Genomic DNA, 20499 nt, shown 5'->3' on the forward strand with positions numbered 1-20499 from the left:
ACATATGACCTTCCAAGAAAGTGTGTTCCCACAGTTACTGGAACCTAAACTTAGGCTACAATTAAGTTTTGTCAATAATATGGAATTGCAAATCTTATCTCCCGATCTTGGACATGGATTAAAAAGAAACTTGTGCTGTGCCAAAGGAGAGTAAAAGTGTTGATAATAGCGTGAGACAAAAAGTGCCTTGTACCCTTCTTTTATTACTATTTAGCACAAAATACATCCATATCAGACACTTAGTGAGTACTAATAAGATAGCCATTAAAATCATTGCAGTTATTGCCCATAAAATGGTAGAAGAGAGCAGAAACTGTTCCTATTTTAGAAGAATGCTCTTCCTTCCCCTTGGACGGCTCTCTAGTCACTTGTGCTCTCTGAAAAACCTACACATCTATGTGTGAAGTCTGCAAGATTTAACTTTCCCAGAGGCCTCCATGCAAAAGCTATTCGAATCTTTCCTTAAACTTGGCTACTCTGGATCCCCCACTAATGCCTTACCAGACCCCTGGAACAGTCCATGTCCAGAGGGTTAAGGGAGTAAAATAGGAAGCTACCAGTCCCTCCTTAGGTATAGAACTAACTCTTGGAGTTGCTTTCTCTATTTCAGTCTGCCTTACCCAATTATCAAGCAAATATGCCTTGCTTGTCACATCATAATTTATGTCTTTAGGGCACAAGAGAACAGCTCATTGTGAACTGACCAGTTTACCTGTGGAAAAGGCCATGCCCAAGCATGTGTTGAAGCCAGTGATTGCCAGAATGTCATCGAAGCTGCCAGCAGCCATGAGTAAGGTCGGGATGCCTTTTTCAACCCCATAGCCTCCTTCCTGCAAAAGGAGCATTGAGGGTACCACGACAGCTGGAGACACAGCACCTAAAACAAAACTAAGTAGGCAGCACTTTAAATAGTTGATAGTGGCTTACTCATTGTTATTATTGTTGTGGAAATTCTAGTAAACTCTACTCTTTTAGAGGTTACACTTCAGACAACTACCGTTTTCAAATGGCAGTGAAGCACTAAGCCAGAAACACACACACACACACACACACACACACACACGTTCTATTGAGCACTTTTTCCAAGTGTGGCCACAGACAGCTTGTACTGGAACTACTTAGGTTGCCCGAAAATATGTAATTATGGGTGGTACCGAAGGCCTCATGGGGTTAAGTTCTAGAAATCTGCCTTAAAAAACAAACAAATAAAACAAAACCAAAACATTCATAGTATGAGGGTTGAAAAACACAGCGTGGACTTTTTAAACTGGAACCGACTGATGTTAGACCTTCTGTCGGGACTTGGTATGTGAAAAAGACAACGGATTAGGAGAAGGCCATCATGGCAGTGATGGTGAGAGTAACCCCAGCAGATGCTGTAACAGCCAAAAACGTTATACACTATTTTAAGTGCTTTACATATATTAACTAATTTTATCCTCACAACAGTCCTAGAAGGTGGCTACAATCACTATCTTCATTCTGCAAATCAAGTGACTGAGACGCAGAGAGATTCATGAACTTGCCAAAGGTCACATACTGGAAAGTCACGGGGCTGGGACTGGAATCCAGGCAGAACAGCTCCACAGTCTCAACCATGAGAAGTAAGAATTTCTTGCTTCTTGCCTACTTATTAGTACTAAGTTCTTACTAAGTACTTTTCATATTTATTTACTTCTCATGACTGTTAACCATTCAAAGAACTGGCAGTGGAAGGAAGAGACAGCAGAACCACCTAATCATAATTGTCTGGTGTCAGAAGGAGAAAAACAACATTAGAGGTTGATTACTGTTGACACATTTATTATCCTTTGGACAGACTTTGAGGTGAGAGATGGCAATTTCTCTCACCAGCACGGAATCAGGTGTAGGTAAAACTTTTTCAATAGTTTAATAGTAATAGTAATATTACTTTTTCAATAGTTTAAATCATAATCACTGTAAAAGTTAGACATATACTATATATAGTATATTTTGAAGTTATAATATTTAGATGATGCTGGAATACCTATGTTGTAATTTCTGATGTCCTTAAAATAATTTGTTATACATTCTCTTGTATGGAATCAGGGAAAGACCTCAACATCTCTGCATTATTTTCATATGACAAAAAAAAAATCATTACCCCAGTATAAATCCCCATTGCCATGGTAAACCCATTAGGAAGTGAGCAAGAAGAGCAGATGCGCACGCCTCCACCAGACAAGGACCCATGGATAATCTTACACAAACACCCTTCAACTTCTTCAGGGCCTGAAATAGACAAATAGAGATACTAAAATAATCCTATAAAGACAGGTAGAGATTATGACATTAAATACTTTTTCTTCAGTATTCAGACCATATCTGGATTACCATGAATTTTCCAGGTAATGAGTTTTAACAAATATTTCAGTGTTCTAAGTGTTTTGGAGATAGCTTATTTAATCCTCATAGCAACCTTATGATATAAGTGATATTATTATTCCCAGTATTTTTAGACGTCCTCATCTAAAAAGGCACAAGTTAAAGTCATTTGCCCAAGATCATGAAATTGGTTAAATTACACAGCCAGGTTTGAACTCAGGCAGGGTGTTCTAGAGTCTGTACTCAATAATCCCCAAACTAGCTGATTGAACACTCTCAGCATTAGCTTTTTTAATAATCTGTGGCCCCATAGAGAGGCCAGGGTGAAAATCTTCGTCCCCAGGAACATTCATTCTTTCATTCAAAAACATATGTTAGTAATCGCATTAAAATAAGCATACTTGAGACTCCTCCTCTGTACCAAACAGTTTCTTGAGCTGGTATAGTTAGCCCTAAACACTTGCATAAGGCTTTGCACACCAAAAATGTAATATTTTCTCTTATCACCATTATCTACAAGGATGACCTGTATGTCTGTCAGAGAAAAGCAGAGCCTTCACTCTTAGTGCTGTCCCCAGAGAGTAATTCCACCTCACTCCAAGAAAGAATATGGGACATCTTCTGGGAATAGTCAGTCCTGTGTGAAATAAACTCCATTCTCTTCTTGAGACCGTCACACAAAGTGTCTAAAGCTCAGTGGTTCCCAATAGTAGTAGGATCGGAGGAATACAATTCCTGGTCAACAATTAGAAATTTACACTTCATACCTTTGAATCAAGCCCAAGGCCAGCGCGGACCAATATGACACACAGGGCTATGCTTCTCAAAGCGGAAGACCACTTGTGCTTGATCTGTATGTTATCACTGATGACCGGGATATTTCTGAGAAGAAACCCAGCAAGCAGCATACCTAGAATGGAGAAGTCAATAACTCTTTAGTTAGTATACAAATACAGAAAACATTTTTGGCACTTTACTTATTTTTGAGTTCATGTCTCTTTCATATTCTTTTTTTAGAGTTTTTATTTAAATTCCAGTTAGTTAACATACAGTGTAATATTAGTTTCAAGTGTACAGTATTAGTTTCAAGTGTACAGTACAGTTTCAAGTGCACTTCCATACATCACCTGGTGCTCATTACAAGTGCCTTCCTTAATCCCCATCACATATTTAACCCATCCACCACCCACCTTCCCTCTGGTAACCATCAGTTTGTTCTCTATAGTTAAGAGTTGGTTTTCCTCCATAAGAGACTCTTAATCATAGGAAACAAACTGAGGGTTGCTGAAGGGGAGAGAGGTGGAGGGATGGGGTAACTGGGTGATGGGCATTAAGGAGGGCATGTGATGTAATAAGCACTGGGTGTTATATAAGACTGATGAATCACAGACCTCTGAAACCAATAATACAGACCTCTGAAACCAATAATACATTATATGTTAATTAATTGAATTTAAATTTAAAAAAAGAGTGTTTTCTGATTTGCCTTCCCCCCATGTTCATCTGTTTTGTTTCTTAAATTCCACATATGAGTGAAATCATATGGTATTTGTCTTTCTCTGACTTATTTCACTTAGCATAATACTCTCTAGCTCTATCCATGTCCTTGTAAATGGCGAGATTTCATCCTTTTTTATGACTGAATAATATTCTATTATATATATAACACATTTTCTTTACCAATTCATTAGTTGATAGACATTTGGGCTGTTCCCATAATTTGGCTATTGTTGATAGTACTGCTATAAACATTGGGATGCATGTATCCCTTCGAATTAGTATTTTTGTATTCTTTGGGTGAATACCTAGTAGTGTAATTTCTGGGTTGTAGGGTAGTTCTATTTTTAGCTTTTTGAGGAGACTCCATACTGTTTTCCAGAGTGGCTGTACCAGTTTGCATTCCCACCAACAGTGCAAGACGGTTCCCCTTTCTCTGCATCCTCGCCAACACTTGTTTCTTGTGTTGTTTATTTCAGCCATTCTGACAGGTATTTTTTGGCACTTTAGGTGTGAAAGAGACTACCCTATAATCCCAGAAACCACATCCTTTATGCTTAGTCCCTAAATGAAATAAAGTTAAATTTTTGATAAAAAATTAAAACAATATGTTAAATTAGAGGAGCTAAAAAAAAAAGGGTTTTAATGTGCAGATAAAAATTATTAGAATCAGGGGCACCTGGGTGGCTCAGTCGGTTGCGCATCTGGCTCTTGGTTTCGGCTCAGGTCATGATCTCATGGGTTGTGGGATAGAGCCCTGCATCGGGGTCCACGCTCAGTGGGAGTCAGCTTGAAGATTTTCTCCCTCTGCCCCTACCCCTCACTCTCTCTCTAAGATGAATAAATAAATCTTTAAAAAATGACTAGAATCATTAATAATTCCTAAATAATTGAACCTGCAAGGGAGAAATAGGTTGTAGTATTTGGATAGAAATGTGGTCAAATTCTAAACATAAAATGTTTTAATACAATGACCAATTCAGTCACTCTTTTGTGTGCAAATAGCAAACAGCTCCTAAAATTATTTGCTATGTCAGATTACCTGAATTTTCAACAAATACCTGTATGGGTTCTATTTTACCTTCAAGCCAGATAATTTAATACAAAATATATAACTTGCTTTGCAAAGGCTTATAGCTGAGTTACGACGAAATAGACATTGCTCTGTCATGTCAGCTGCTGACTCTTCTTTTGTTCAGCCATTCAACATTTACCTAATGCCTTCAGTATTTTATTTTATTTTTTTAAAATTTTAAAAAAGATTTTATTTATTTGAGAGAGAGAGAGAGCATGAATGAGGTGGAGGGGCAGAGGGAGAGGGAGAAGCAGATTCCCTGCTGAGCAGGAAGCCCAATGCGGGGCTGAATCCCAGGACCCTGGGATCATGACCTGAGCTGAAGGCAGACCCTTAACGGACTGAGCCCCCCAGGCTCCCCACCTTCAGTATTTTAGACCCTGTAGTAGGTATTAGAAATATAATAATGAACAAAAACTTGGTACTTCATGTCAAAAAGCTTTCAGCCTCTAGGGGAGCAAGTTAAACCAACAACCTCAATTTTATGGAAGCATAAGGCAGTATTGTATGAGCTCAGACAGGAGGGGTGAGTCAGAGGGATTCAAAGAAGGGAAGAAGGGGCTGGGGAGTTGAGAAGTTTCTGGATGGGTGAGCAGTTTCTTCCAAGACATGAAGATGAAGTGTGACACATTCTGGGAAGTGTAGGTAGTTGACAGTGACTGAGGGAGCTGAGGAGCTTGTGAGAGAATCGTGCCCTCGCTGATACCACATGCCCTACAATGGGAAAAACTTCTCCGTCAGACACTCTGAGGCTTCTGGCCTCTGTTCTTCCCCAGCAGTATCCTCTGTTCAGCATGTCCTCACAAGTACTGCACATGAAATGATTAAACAAATTTACTGCAAGTTTCTGTATGTAAGCTATGAGAATAGACGCTAATGACAAGCATAGCTTTTGTGACTTGCTCCAGACACCATTAGGCCAGGATGCATCACTGCCAGGAATCTCTCATCGCTGCCATTTAATCTAGAAGGTCTCTTAAGTTCTGAATTCTGCAGTTAGGGTCTTTCCAGAATTTTTGCAACTATGAACTAGCCTACAACAGTTGTTTTTAAAAGAATAATAAGGATAATCCATGCTCGTGGTAAATTAAAACATTACTGACAAGTATAAAGTGGCAAGTACAAGACTTACCCCAACTGCAAACTTTTGACCTTGATTCACCAAAGTTTTCACTCTTGCAGGTTTTCTGTGCCTTTCCAGAAAGTTTCTATACTGATTTAAGCATGCTTCTGTACGTGTGCATGTGCCTCATTTTTTAATAGTTGCAATAGCATCAGGGTGCCTGGGTGGCTCAGTCGGTTGAGCAGCCAACTCTTGGTTTTAGCTCAGGTTGTGATCTCAGGGTTGTGGGATCACTTCCCTCACCAGGCTTCATGCCCAACAGGGAGTCTGCTTGAGATTCTCTCCTTCTCCCTCTGCCCCTCCCCCCTCCCCCGATCTCTCTCTCTCTCTCTTAAATAAATAAATCAATCTTTAAAAAAATAGTTACAAGAGTATCTCACTGTTCGGAAGTACTGTAATTCTGGACCAATTAATGGACTTTAAGGAACTTTTCAGATTTTTCATTACAAACAGTGTTGATACGAGCACAGTTCAAAAGAAATAATAATCTAACAAGAACTCAAAAATATGTTGAGTTTCTTTTGGAGTTTTGTTAGGGGGGCATGAGGAAGCATTTTTTATTCTCCAAATGAATGTGAAAACAACTTCCCTGGGGCACTGTTTCCTTTGCCAATGGTCTGGATTGATATGGCCACCTGATACTGAGTTGGCAGATGACCCCCTCAGTCCTTTGTCAATGATGTGAGTGACTTACAATATATTGAGCCCTGTTTTGTAGCATTTGCTGATTTCTGTCTTATAGTTACTTCTACCATGGTTGATGTTAAGCTACCAATGTGATGTCAACGGATGTGCAATTGGGCAGAGCTAGCCAGTGCACACCATTATATATTAATTCCATAAGATCAAGAGCATAGGTAAGGGGAAAATGCAGTGAAATAATTAGGAAGTGATCAATTTTGAGTATCTATTGGTCTTGTTTTTAATGCAAATTATTTAATTTTAAGTAAAAATTAAAATTGTAGATTTAATGTAATTTTTAAAAATTGCTATGTTTAAGTCAAAATTTAACAATTGGCTTTTGGTGCCAGCACAGCAAATACAGAAATATTTTATGTTGATTTTCAAAAGCTTTCCAAACTGCAATTTTTAAAATATGATTTCCTCTTGAAGAAAACAGGAAGTGTTTAGCACTTACCTAGAAGATGAGGCAGTGGAGGCAATGTAGGTAACTTAATGAGCCCCAAAAGTTTACCTCCAATGATGGCACAATAGAATAGGATTATAATTCCAAATAGGTTTCCTCCAGGAAGACATTCACTGCCAGTAATTGACCAAACCACAGCCCAGAGAAGAACCACCATGGTAACTGAAATAAACCAGGAAAACTAGTTTCTACCAGTAACTTGTCATATGCAGGTTTTGGTATAATGTAAAAATTTAAAAAATGTTGAACATACAGACAAATATTTATAACCATGTGTAAATTTTAAAGAACATCAGTAATATGAACAACTGGGTAATTACCAACCATCTTAAAAAGTAGGCTATTACCAGTGTCTTTGGATCCACCTATGGCCCCTCCTAATCCCATCCTCCATCTCCTTTTACACTACCAGAAGGAACTACAATCTTGAATTTTTTTTTTACCATTCCCCTATTTTTCTTTATAATTTTACCATAAATATTCACTAGTTAATAAAAAGAGTAACATTGGCTATCTTTACTCTCTTCATAGGAGAATGCTTGAACAATCGCATTCCAGTATTTTCAGTTCTGTCTTGAAGTAAACACTGTTATTGTTTCTTTCCTATAGTCAATGTTTGTTTAGAATTATCCACATACTCATCTATTTTCTATTTTGATCATTATTTGTTATGGCAACTCAACCCTTTAATCTGGGACAATTACTTTGTTGCCTGCAGAATTTCCTTTAATAGAGGCATTTCTATTAGGATGTGAAATATGTTTCTTTGAAAAGCTTGTGTTGTACTAAATTGTACGCTGAAAATACAAAGACTCCTGTGAAAACAGTTGGGCAGACCACTCAAAACTCAGAACTTGTGACCAAAGTACTGACAAAAACCGTAATAATCCTAATAAAAGTACCAGCGCAATTAAATCTCCACTGACATTTGCATCTCACGGTCTCTTTTTTGTGGACTTAATCCCGGAACCACACTTACTACCTCAACATGTAGAATCCTGAAAGCATTTGCTTTCAATAGAAAGCAGTTCCATCTAAATCTGATCCAGATTATAGTTTTCTCCATCAATCAAATATTTGTTGTTGTTTTAACTGAGGGAAAAGTCTTGGCAGCTACCTTATCTGTACTGTTGGCTTCTACATCCACATGTGGTTTCATTAGATAGCTTAATGGTGTAGAAAGCTGAGAAGTCTTTGAAGCCCCTAAGCCAGCAACTACCTGCCTGAAGGAGTTCAGCTTTTTAAAAAGTCCTCATTTTAGTAAGGCTTTATCTTTAATTGTAAGAAACCATATACCTGATCTTCTTTTGTCTGTTTTTGTTTTTCAGTGCATTTTGCATTCACTCACTATTGCTTGATGATGCAAAATATAAATGTGGCAGGAAAAATTATGTACAAATGCAAACTTTCATATAACACTGACACAATTCCTTACTTACCATCATATATGAACTAATTCATGGTACAGAAACACTGTGGAAGAGCATACTATATTTCTCATGAAGATCTGTTGGTAGTAAATTCTTAGTTTTATTTATCTGGAATTACCTTTATTCTCATTCTTAAAAGATAGTTTTCCAGGGTATATACACTTCTAGGCTGAGAGTTACTTTCTTCCAGTTCCTTGAAAATACTATTCCTTGGCTTTCTGGCTTTCATTATTGTTTTTAAGTCTCTTTTAGGGAAATCTTATTCTTTGGCTGTTTTCAAGATTTTACTTTTTCTTTGGTTTTCTGCAATTTAAGTGTGATATGTTCAGTACTTATGTTTAATTTCAGTATGACTTCCTTTTAGTCTGTTTAGGATTTATGTTTTCCATCAATTCTGGAACATCCCTTCTTTATTTCTTCAAATATTTCCTCTTCGCCATTCTTCCTGTTCTCTTTTGCTGGAACTGTGATTAAATAATTAAACAGCCACAGTCCCTTCTCCATTTGCCTAACCCCAGTTTTCATACTGTCCGTATTTTTTCCGTGTGTACTGCCTTGTAATCTCTTCAGATCTATTTGCTAGATTATCAATCTTCTTTTCACTTAATCTGTTGCCTAATCTACTGAGTTTTAAATTTCAATTACTGTACTATGTCTTCCATTTCTAGAAGTTCAATTTGGTGCTTATTAAAATCTATTCATATTTATAAACAGTTACTTGTTTTATATTTCCTACCTCCTCTTTAACTTCATAGATTTTGAGAATATTTTTTATTTTATTTTCTGATAATGCAAATTTTTGAAATCTGTTTCCTTGTGCTTGTTGTGATTTTTGCTTTTGTTTGTTTGGTTTTGGGTTTTTGGGCAACAGTGAACTCTTTTCTGAAACTTTATCTTTGGGAATTGTTGGAGGTGAATGTGAGTTTTCCCAGATAGGATCTGAATTTGCTCCTACCATGTGCTTAGAATCTTAACAATCTGGGACACATTTTTAGTGGAGACTCTTCCTTCTTCCAGGAACACTACAGAATAGAATAAGGTTTTGTTGCAGTCTCCCTCTGCAGGGCAGGTTTACCTCAAATTCACCATCACATTGGGTTCCAGTTTCCCAATGTGGGTGACGAAGAATGATGTCTCCTATGAAATTTCTCCCAACCTGGGCAGACTCAAGCACAGCCTCCTATATTCTCATGGTTCTCAAAATGAATCTCAAGTTCACTGGCATTTTGCAGAAACCTCCAGAGTGAAAGCCAGCTTGAGCGCTTATTTATTTCTCCAAGTCATACTGTTTTTGGTGTCTGACAAGTTCCTGTTTTCTTGACAGATAACAGGTACATTTAAAAAGACTTAAAATATTGTTTTCAGATGTTTTCATTGACATAAGTGATAGAATTGTTCATTGAGTCTCATCTACCATATTGCTGGAGATCAAATCCAATGTCCCATTTTTTAACCCTCACAGAATTATTACAGATTTTGTAGACCGTGATGCTATTACAATGAAATAACTAAAGAGCCTTCTGTATTTTCCAGTTGGGTATAGGAACTGAAATTTCTATGTAGTATGGGAGGTGCAATGGGAAAGCAGGAATTGCCAGATACTAAATTTTACCTTATCAAAGTATAAAACCAGTTTTGTACTAAATTCAGAAGGTAGAATTAATTTTTCCACTTCAAGACCACTTTTCTTTTAAACCTCTAGCATTTCTTTCCTTTCTCATATTCAAAATGCAGTTCTAAATACATAGTAAACTTACATTTACAAGGTTTATCTAAATCACATTTAATTCAGTTAGTAACTTACTTCTCATTTATGATTTTGGAAAAATCATATTTTCACATGTGAGATCTACTTCTTAAGAAAAATACTTAAGTACACTGACGGGACACAGGAAGGAATACAGGGAAAAAAAGAGCAGTCTTGTAAGCCTCCGGAACAGAGGCACAGGAAAACAAGTGAAGAGGTGTTTATATATCATGAGTTCTCAATTCTCAGGCAGCTTTATGGACAATGATCATAGAATTTAAAAAAATGAGTCTCCAAATCACATCATTCATTTATACCCTTTCCTTAATGCAATCCCTATCTGTTTTTACTATAAATATTTTAAATAGATATGTGCCATGATTTGAATGGTGAAAGTTTAAAAAAATAATAAAAAGGACAGAATAGGTATTAAATTATCGGTTGCCTTAACAACTGGTGTATATTTTGGAACTTAGCTAATTTCATTAAAAACATGTGTAGAGCCTAGAATATATCATATTATACTTGGCTTCCATTGTCCAAGTTGAGAATGGTAAAAATGTCTTTCAGAGCTCACAAATGAAGTATAACAATAAAGAAGCGAGTCTGATTTTTTCAGTAAACACAACTTTTAGATCAAATGTGTTATATTCTTCAACATATTTATTTGGGAAGCCATATATATACTCCAGTGGTGCTGTCATTCCTCAACATAATTTTTGAAATTGTATTTAAATTTGCCTTCATAGATAATTTTCAAATCCCTTCTCCTTTTTCCTGCTATACCACATATCTTCCAATGTACAAAATTAATACACTCACACACAGACATACACACACACACACACACACACTTCCTTTTTGAACAAAAAACAGCATTACTGAATCTGAACATCCATCTGTTCATCAAATTGGTATCATAATAATGTTTGTCTGCCTCCAAAAACCAAATCCATTCCTCAAAGACAATATTTGAAATAGTGCTGAGATAAACTCCCTAAGAAAAATCCCCCAAATATTTTAGGTAATAGTAGCTGTACTGGAATAAGTTGAATTAGAAATCAGGATCCTTACTTATAAAATGATAGATTCATTTGAAAGTATAAATTAAGCTGTGTTTGTTCAAACATTAGTTGCATTATTCAATAATAATTAAAACCAATATTTATGTAGTGCTTTTCTGTTTACAAGTGATTTCTCAATCATTTTTCTCATTGGAGTCCTAATGTAATCCTATGAAGTTACTCAGATACAAAAAAGGAAAATATCCTTGATCTCCGCTCTTTTCCTCTCCCTGCTTGCTGGAATGGTAGTGGCAACAGCCTTGTGTTGAAGATGGTAGAACCCGTCTGCATGGGCCCCTCAATGACTTGTGGAGCAGACCCATCTACAAAGTGAATTGTTCACCCAGTAGTTTTCATGTGTGAGAGAAGTAAACTTTTTTCTGTCCTTTAAACCATATTATTTTGGAATCTCTCATTATAACAATGTTATCTTTTACCCTCTCTTTTTGAATTAATTTTTACCAATTACATACCATTTGTTATTCCTCTATCCAGTAAACCATGTGGAGGACAAGAAAATGTTTGTCTCAGTCTTTGCAAATTATTTGATTCAGTTGGTATTTTTTGTAGCTTTTTTTCACTGCTATTCAGGAGGTTACTTCCTTCTGTTGGTTCTTTGGCATCTGTTGCTTTGGAGCTCATAACTGTTTCCTCCTGTGTTTAAAGCAATTTAAGAATCCTTAAAACTGTATATTTGCTGTACATTTTTATAGTTACTGAACCATCACATCACAGATCAAATTTCCACTGCTAGAATCAAGGCTAACATTTTACAGTGGAAATGCACAGCTATATTAGTAGCTAATGAGTAAATGCTTGGAACAAGAACTATGTTAGGAGTATTTACCATTAAGTCCCTATTGGTAACATTATAAATGCTTGAGTCACATAGTATTCCATTTTGTTTTGTAGTACTGGGTTTAAAATCAGCCTATTTAAGATATTATTCAAGGCAATAGTTGGTAAATATATCAAAATGGGCCAGAAAAAGAGAACTACTTGTGGTGAAAACAAATTCAGATTCATTCATCTACTTGAATTTAAGCAATAAAAAGAGAGAGGGGGGAAAAACCAGAACCATCCCAGGGGTTAGGCTGGGAACACAAAGCATTTCACAAGCTCTCTATTTTTCCAGCCTCATGTGGGTCTAGCTGCTAAATGACTACCGGGAAAATTGGTAGTCACACATACCGTACGAGTTTGGGGATTAAGAATGGGGAGAATTGTTAACTGAGTGATGGAGAATGAAGAGAATACAATTGTATCATATATTTGGAAATATACAGTCCCTTCCTTAAGGAAATGGCTGGAATATTCTAAATTTGGTCATAGGTTTACCTGTGTTTCTTGATATGTAGAAGCTGCATGATCCATTCCTGTGGATGGTTCCAAATCTTCACGTTCAATTACTTTATCTTCATCCCCCATGATTTATAATTAGAAATAAGATGACACAGGGAGGAGGAATGGGATCTGTTCTGAAGGAGAAATAGTATAAATATAGAACAAGTTGGAAATTTACATGAATGAATTAAGCAGCAGTTTGAGCAATTTAAATGAGTGAATTGCACTTATTTTTTCCCTTAGAATTCTGAATGTCCAAAATACTTTAAATTGGATTATTCTTAACTTTCTTTTAAAAAATTTTTTATTTATTTATCTGTCAGAGAGAGAGAGTGTGAGCGAGTGCACAAGCAGGGGGAGCAGCAGGCAGAGGGAGAAGCAGGCTTCCCACTGAGCTAGGAGGCCGGACTGGGGACTCGTCCAGGACCCTAGAATCATGACCTGAGCTGAAGGCAGATGTTCAACTGACTGAGCTACCCAGGAGTCCCTATTCTTAACTTTCAATTGCTAATCTTTTCTTTGATTACAATATATTGTATTGTATTCTTATTTATCTATACTTACAATGTAGTGTATCTAATTCTTATTTACCTTTACCTCTCTTGAAAAAGGCCTTGTTAATATTTTTGTATTTCTTTCCCACCCTGTTTTCTGAGTTATTCTTCAAATATTCCAAGCAATATTACTGTTAAATTGTTCTCTCTAATGAGCCAACTTGATGAAACAGGAAAGCTCCAGGCAATTTTTCAATGTTGAAATGAGTCACCAAAGATAAATTTATGGATTCCATCATTTTCAGAGAAACTAGAATCACTAATTCCTGCCTGGTTCATATTTCTAAGTTAAAGTGAAAATAATACAACATTGATTGAATAGCTACAATGTCTTAGACATCTACTCTCTTGATAGTCATTGTGGGTAATGTGAAGATTACTAAAACATATTTTTTGTTCTCTGTAGGCTGACAATATTCCAAGAAAAATAAACTTACATGAAGTAACAAAAAAAACTTGTAGGACAGACCTATAGGTTGACTCCATAAACAACTACTTCAATCTCTTTGCCCTTGGCTTCCCATGCTATAGGCTGAAAAGCCAAAAACTCCAATTCCTATTCATTTTGGCAGTTCTAGGTGGCCATGTGTCACAGTTCTGTGTAATGAGATATAAGTGAGAGTCCCTGGGGAGGGCTTTCATTCCCAGACAATAAGGCAAGGCTTTCTGAGGATCATACTGTTTACTCTTTGTCCTCTAACATTTCTCTTTCTCCTCCCTAGAATGTAGATACACCATTTGGAAGGCATCTCTCAACCATGAGAATAAAATGCCCTTTACTAAGGGGAATAATTAAGATAGGAGGAGCTGGTTCCTTGACAATATCCCTGAATTGCTCCCTCAATCTTGGATGCCAACCTTTGAAGTAATTGTTGAAACCACTGTTAGTCAAGTATTCTTGTTACTAGTAATCAAACTTATTCCTAATGCAACAAGTATGATGATATTTAAATGGAGGCATGAACTATAAACCCTGGTAGAAGCAAAGAGAAAATTATGTGGGAGAAGGGATAATCTAATTCAACACATTTGCATACCTAATATGTGCCACACACTATACTAGGCCATAAAGACAAGGATTAATCAGACAGGACCCTGGCCTCAAGGAATCATTTTCTGTTTAATAAAGTGCCAAGATGTTTGCATTTAATATTCCAAAGAAAATTATATCCTTTCCATCACTACCACCATCATTATCACCACCACCACTATTTTTCTTTCTTAAAAAATACAATGTTGGCCAGAGTGGCATCTCAAAAAACCTCATGTACATATAATGATATAGTATGTATATATCTAAGTATGATTTTTAAAATTTATAAACTCATTCCAAAATTTAGACTCATGAGAAAGAATGGCATTTTGACAGGAAAAATATTGGGTTCAGAGAACCCTTGTCTTAAAGGTATGGAGGTATGGAAGCCAGTGGGATGTAAGGGGAAACTTTGTTGAAGCATGCGGTGGGAGGCTGAAGGCAATGGAAATGAGGCTGGAGAGTTAGGATATCATGTTCCAAATCATGGCACTTGGCTTTCACCCTGTGTAGAGAATGACCCCCTCATACAGTAAGTGGTGATGTCTGCTGGGTCTGGAGTTGAACAAAGCTGGGTCTGTAGTCTAGTCCCATCATATACCAAAATTCTTAGCTTCCTTGTAACTAATTCCTTATCTATAAAATGGATATAAGAGTGGTTCCAACCATACACATGGTAAACATTCAATAGTGGTGGTTATGAGTCACTCAAATCTTTCTCCCTAATACAAACCTCTATGATTCTTTTTGTTTTCCTTATTAAGTAGGACAAGGTTCCTCCCATCTTGAAGAATTTATGACTTAATCCCATTGATTTTCTTTGATAATGCCTTTTACCTCTTTCTTTCAAGGCTAACTTCTTGAGGTGGATGTAACACTCATCATTGTCATTTTTTCATCTGTCTCATTAGTAGAATTACATAGGAACTCTTGGGCAGTGTCTAGAATCACCTCCTTTATTAAATTTCCAAAATCAGCCAATTCTGCCATTTATGAAGAATATTTTTATTTTTATTTTTTAATTTTTATTTATTCATGAGAGACACAGAGAGAGAAAGAGAGGCAGAGGGAGAAGCAGGCTCCCAAGGAGCAGGGAGCCCAATGTGGGACTCGATCCCAGGACCCTGGGGTTATGACCTGAGCCGAAGGCAGACGCTTAACCATCTGAGCCACCCAGGCGCCCTATGAAGAATATTTTTAAATAGCCAACAAGTATAAATGATTATTTTTAATAGACATAACCTATTAGCTAAAATGAAGCCTTAAGAATTTATTTTATTAGTTATTCTAAGTCTCTTCTAATGTAAACAATCAAAATTTGGCATGTTGCTCAGTATATGCTCTTTGTGGGAATTTATGTAGTTTTTGCATTCCAAAAAAATTCCCTATTCTCCTATAATCTCCACCATGGACACCAAAGTACTTATTTGAGATCAGAGAGTTACTGCAGAGAGAAAAGGTAAAATAAAATACTAGTATTTTAGTAACCCCAGGAAAACAATTTACAACTGGCCAGTTCTGATTGTTTATTCTCTGCTATATTTCCATTTCTAAAAGAACACTTATATCACCTGTCTCACTTTAGAAACCCACTTAAATTTAGGAAAATGAAAAAAATGTAACCTTTGTTTTAAAGCAACCATGTTCATGGCACATACTGTTCATAGTCATTGAGTCTTGAAATTACAATAGTATATCCCCTACCAAGAAGACAGTTTTGTCAAAGAAATTAGAAAATATGCAAAAATGACCTTTTAAGGAGTCTAAGATATGTCATGAAATCCATTAAAAAGTAGAAAGTTTATACTCCTTACTTACAGAGAAGCTCTCAAGTACTCACTTAGGGCTCACTAACTCTTACTTTGAAAACAATTCAAATGACTGCTCATCTGGTTTCCAAACCCTCAGAAGATAAGATGTTGTAAGTTAAAATGTAGGAAGAGATTGTGATAGAGGCAAATTGAGAGCAGCATGAGTGATACTTGACAGGAAAGATAGCAATTTAAGGCAATAAAATGTGGGGATAAATATCTTTTCCATATTTGCAGTTTTGGCTTGCCAAGCATCTTTCTTCCTGACTTTTTGGTACCAGCATACTAATTTTCTTTTCCCATCTCCTCTATTCTCCATCCATGTGGTTCATGTGAAACTCATGTCCTCCTCACCTTCCCAATCCCCATGCTCTACCAATGCTCTGGAGATGAGGACAGGCCTGGCCAAAGAGGGAAATTCTTTCCCAGTCACATTGATTGTTTCAGGCATGAGCATGTGACCCATACCTGGCTAATAAGAGTCAGTTTTAAGGTGTTCCCTGGAACCATTGAGAAAGAGCTTTCTTTCCGTTGGGGTTGCTAAGCCCAGACTCACTATTGAAAATCCTTGTGATGTACAGAAAAGCCTTCCAAAGAACGAAGTGACCACAGAGCAAAGCAGATCCTTAATATGGAAGGAGAGAAAAGGAAAGCCTCAAATTAATAACCACATTGTTGATACACCTGGAAGCAGCTCCTTTTCAGTTATAGGTAAGCCAATAATTCCTTACCAGTTTGAGTTGGATTTCTGTCACTTGCCACCAAATGAAGTCTCAGTAAGAACCTTCATACCTGAATTGCCCTGAAAGATCCCCTGTATAGTAACAGATGTTTAGGAAGATGATTTTACATCTTCAAGAAAATGAAAAGAAAAAAAATTGACGTGCTAATATTTTCTGTTTTTAGAGTCATTAAAGTATATAGTATGACTTAGAAATGTAAAGAGAATGTTTAAAAAAAAATGTGGTATTCAATAAAATATGTGTTAGTTATCCAGAAAGTTAATTTAAATGAAATGCTTCATTTTCAATATTGTTATTTAAATGAGACAATTGTTTTTTCATTGTGTTCATGAAAGTCTTTTCAAATCTTTCATCCCAGTAAAGCTTCAAGAAAGCTGTTAAATTGAGATGCTTGGGTGTCTTGAATGGAAAAATAAAAAGTGGGGAAATATGGAGAAACTAGATGGTTTCCTAGTAATTAAGAATCACAGTTTAATGGAATAATAAAAGTTGGAAAGGCCTTTAGAAATTACCTGGTTCTATCTCTTTAATATTCACATGAGAAAACTAAAGCCTAGAGAAGCTAAATAACTATTTTCAATTAACACAGCCAGTATCAGCCAAGTCTCATAGTAAAACTGTGTAAAAATTTGTGAAATGAGAGAATTCTTTAATCTATATCTTTGATTTCATGTCATTTCTACCAAATCACTGCATTATATTTTTATATTTTTTGCTGTAATATTTTGTTTAAAAATCCACCATATTTGGCCATAATTAATTGTAAGTTTGAAAACACATTCCATAAGAAGTTTGGAAACACATCCTATAAGAAAATATTTTTATTTTCTATCTTGTATTATCTTTAGCTTTACTCTTTCCCATTGTTATGACTGTTACACAGTTTATTATAAACAAAAAAAATTTACTAATCCATTTAGGTTACACAACATTGGTGGCAAAATAAATGAAATAAGAAATTTTAATCTGTTCTCATGACAAATATTGTTTACATATTCTGAATTATTAATTAATTGGTTAAGTGACAACTTGCCATTTAAATATGCCTTAAGATTCTAAGGCTTAAGGAGCTCTCCTTTTAAAAATATTCAGTTAAACTAAGATGCTTTGAGAGACTTGTATCTAAAAAATGATACTGAGAAGTAGGAAGGCAAGAGCACATTATAGATAAATACTAAAAGTGCCAATAAACAGAACCAAGTTTTTTTTCTGCTTCTCAATCAAGATGTTGTGTTATTCAGACCGATACACAACAGTAAACCATATTAGAAAAAATTAATCTCACGTCAAATGGTGGAATTTTACAGATTCCATAATTCAGTAAATCATGTTAATTTAATCAAAGTCCTGTGACTCAAATATAGATTTCAATAGAAGAATGTGGTTTGACCTAAGCCAAAGGATATGGCTGTTACGACTGTTGTGATTGCCTACTTGCTAGAAGGTTAGCAGCTCAAGGGTTTTCTAAAAACATATGCAAAGGTTGTTGGCCACTCAGGCCTCTCTTTAACATTCCCAGTATACAGAATTTCCTACAGAATTGATCTACATGCTTAGAAACCATATTGGCTTAATTTGAGCTTCATGTTGTAATACGAGGGACATATGCCACCAAAATCATAGAACCGTGGACTTGAAAAGAACAGTCTCCTAAATCCTTCCTCTAAACTTGAGAGAAAATTGTAGATCAAGAATAACAGATCAAGAATATGAGCAATTATGTATATGCATGTGTATGTAAATAAATAGGAAAAGTCTGTTAATAGTAGTTGCCTTTGGGGAGGGAAAAGAATTAGAGTGGCGGGAATTCCATCTTTATTCTCTATATTTTTGCATTGTTAGGGTTTTTACAATAAGAAGATTTTCTTATGCAATTCAAAATTCATTTTTAAAAAGTTATATAATTCTTAAAGATTTAGAGAAAAGAAAATGATAAGCTTTCCTCTGTAATAATATTTTTCAGAGATAAAATCTGGTAATTTCATTTTAGATAACTTAATCCCACTGCTACAATTTAAGGTACTTTGTTTTTTGTTTTTGTGTTTTTGAAAGAAGATGGGGAAGTGCCTAACATTTTCTATAGCGGTTTTCAAATATTTTTTAAGCCCAAAGAAATCTTTCCTCAAATAAAACTCTATCCTGAAATCCAACATATGGGACCAATAAAGATGGAGCTGCAAGAGCCCTGTCCACTGACCCCTATTCCTCCTGGCAAGTGAAGCACATTTTGAAACCTCACTTCTGTAAATATGCTTTCATATACAGAAAGATGTCTGTTAAATCAGCCTTCTCTTTTTCAGATTATTTTATTAATCTAAATGTTTAAAAGTGCTTTCTGTAATATTCCAGAGGAAATAAAAGAACTCTCAATTTGTGAACGCCCATAGGCTCTTGGTCAAGTAAAATATGCTTACTGCTATCAGCTAAATTACTGTTAACGAATCATTACATAGATAAAGTCTGGTAATTCTTGTTATTTTCTGTCTGAGCTGGGGACAGACCAACACTTAATGGGGTAATCTTAATGAGAATTTATATACATGGCTGGAGTACTGTATGTGTTATATTCATACATTTGAAAGAACATCTCCACGACTGTTCATTAAGTACTCTGTAATGATGACAATAAAAATTCCTACCTTTGATGTTTATCCACTCATATGTTGAAAGTGGAGGTTCTCCAGTCTGATATAAGTATGTCTTTGTAGAACATACAGAAACCTTCCAGTTTCTGGATTCTGCTAATCAACTCTGATCTAATGTTCGTTCCCCAAAAGGATACCTATCCAGCGGTGAGAAATTCAGGTCAAGTGAAGGGTGGGACTTAAAAGTTCCTTGTATTATTACTAAAATCACTAAGAATGTTTCCCCTGAATAAAATGACCTTATCTGAAAGTGTTAGGTGTGCCAACCACACGAGACCAAGTAATCAAAGGAAAACAACTGCTATTCTATTTGGTTAACTGATACAGTGATTTGGCTGAATCATTGTGAAGTAAAACACCATGTAATGAGATATGAATAAAAGGAACTTATTCCTAGGTAAGAAGGGACCCAATACTTGCTTCTCCCCTTTCTAATTTCTCTCCCTATCAAGGACAAGTGCATTTAATTGAAAGTTTAAAATATTACCTCTAGGCTTACTGAAATCAGAAGTTCCAGAGAGTCAGTCTCCCCAAGTGTGGCAACACAACCTATTACCTACTAAGAGCCATTACTCAGGTATGCCAGTGTGTACCTTCTCCACCCCTAGGGATAACTCATGCTTGGTCTTAATCAATCTCTGTAACACCATTCTTTTACGCCAGCTGTGGGTTTAGGGCTGAGCATGATTCACTTCTCGCCAATGAAATCTGTGGGCAAGGCTGTTGGGCTCCACTGATATGATCTTCCTTCCTCCAAAAAAAAGAGGCAAAAACCTTCTCCTTTTTAAAAAAATTAATTTTATTTATGTATGTATGTATTTATTTATTTTTTCATCTCCTGTTTTTGTCTCTAAATGATGTGTATGTGTGTGTGGTAGGGGATGGAGCTGAGGATTGGGACTGTGTTTCTTGGAACTCTAGCAGCCATCATTTATCCATG

The 20499-nt window shown here is 36.1% G+C and overlaps 1 protein-coding gene across 5 annotated transcripts in view; it reads right to left on the minus strand.

The window, feature by feature from the left end:
- The window catches only part of SLC9B2 (solute carrier family 9 member B2), a 58723-nt gene that overhangs the window by 30820 nt on the left and 7404 nt on the right, over window positions 1-20499 (minus strand). For 2 of the 5 annotated variants that reach the window (XM_078069020.1, XM_078069019.1), the window contains 6 exons: window positions 12768-12902; window positions 11903-12083; window positions 7180-7350; window positions 3114-3256; window positions 2126-2253; window positions 713-888 (listed from right to left, as the gene is read on the minus strand). In XM_078069020.1, coding sequence (XP_077925146.1) covers window positions 713-888; window positions 2126-2253; window positions 3114-3256; window positions 7180-7350; window positions 11903-12083; window positions 12768-12857 — 889 coding nt within the window. In that variant the 5' untranslated portion in view covers window positions 12858-12902. Of the gene's footprint in view, window positions 1-712; window positions 889-2125; window positions 2254-3113; window positions 3257-7179; window positions 7351-11902; window positions 12084-12767; window positions 12908-19553; window positions 19697-20499 lie in introns of all 5 variants that reach the window. The other 3 variants (XM_078069017.1, XM_078069016.1, XM_078069018.1) reach the window with 2 other exon arrangements.

This window comes from Halichoerus grypus, chromosome 3 (assembly GCF_964656455.1).
Source record: "Halichoerus grypus chromosome 3, mHalGry1.hap1.1, whole genome shotgun sequence".
Taxonomy (NCBI): Eukaryota; Metazoa; Chordata; class Mammalia; order Carnivora; family Phocidae; genus Halichoerus; species Halichoerus grypus.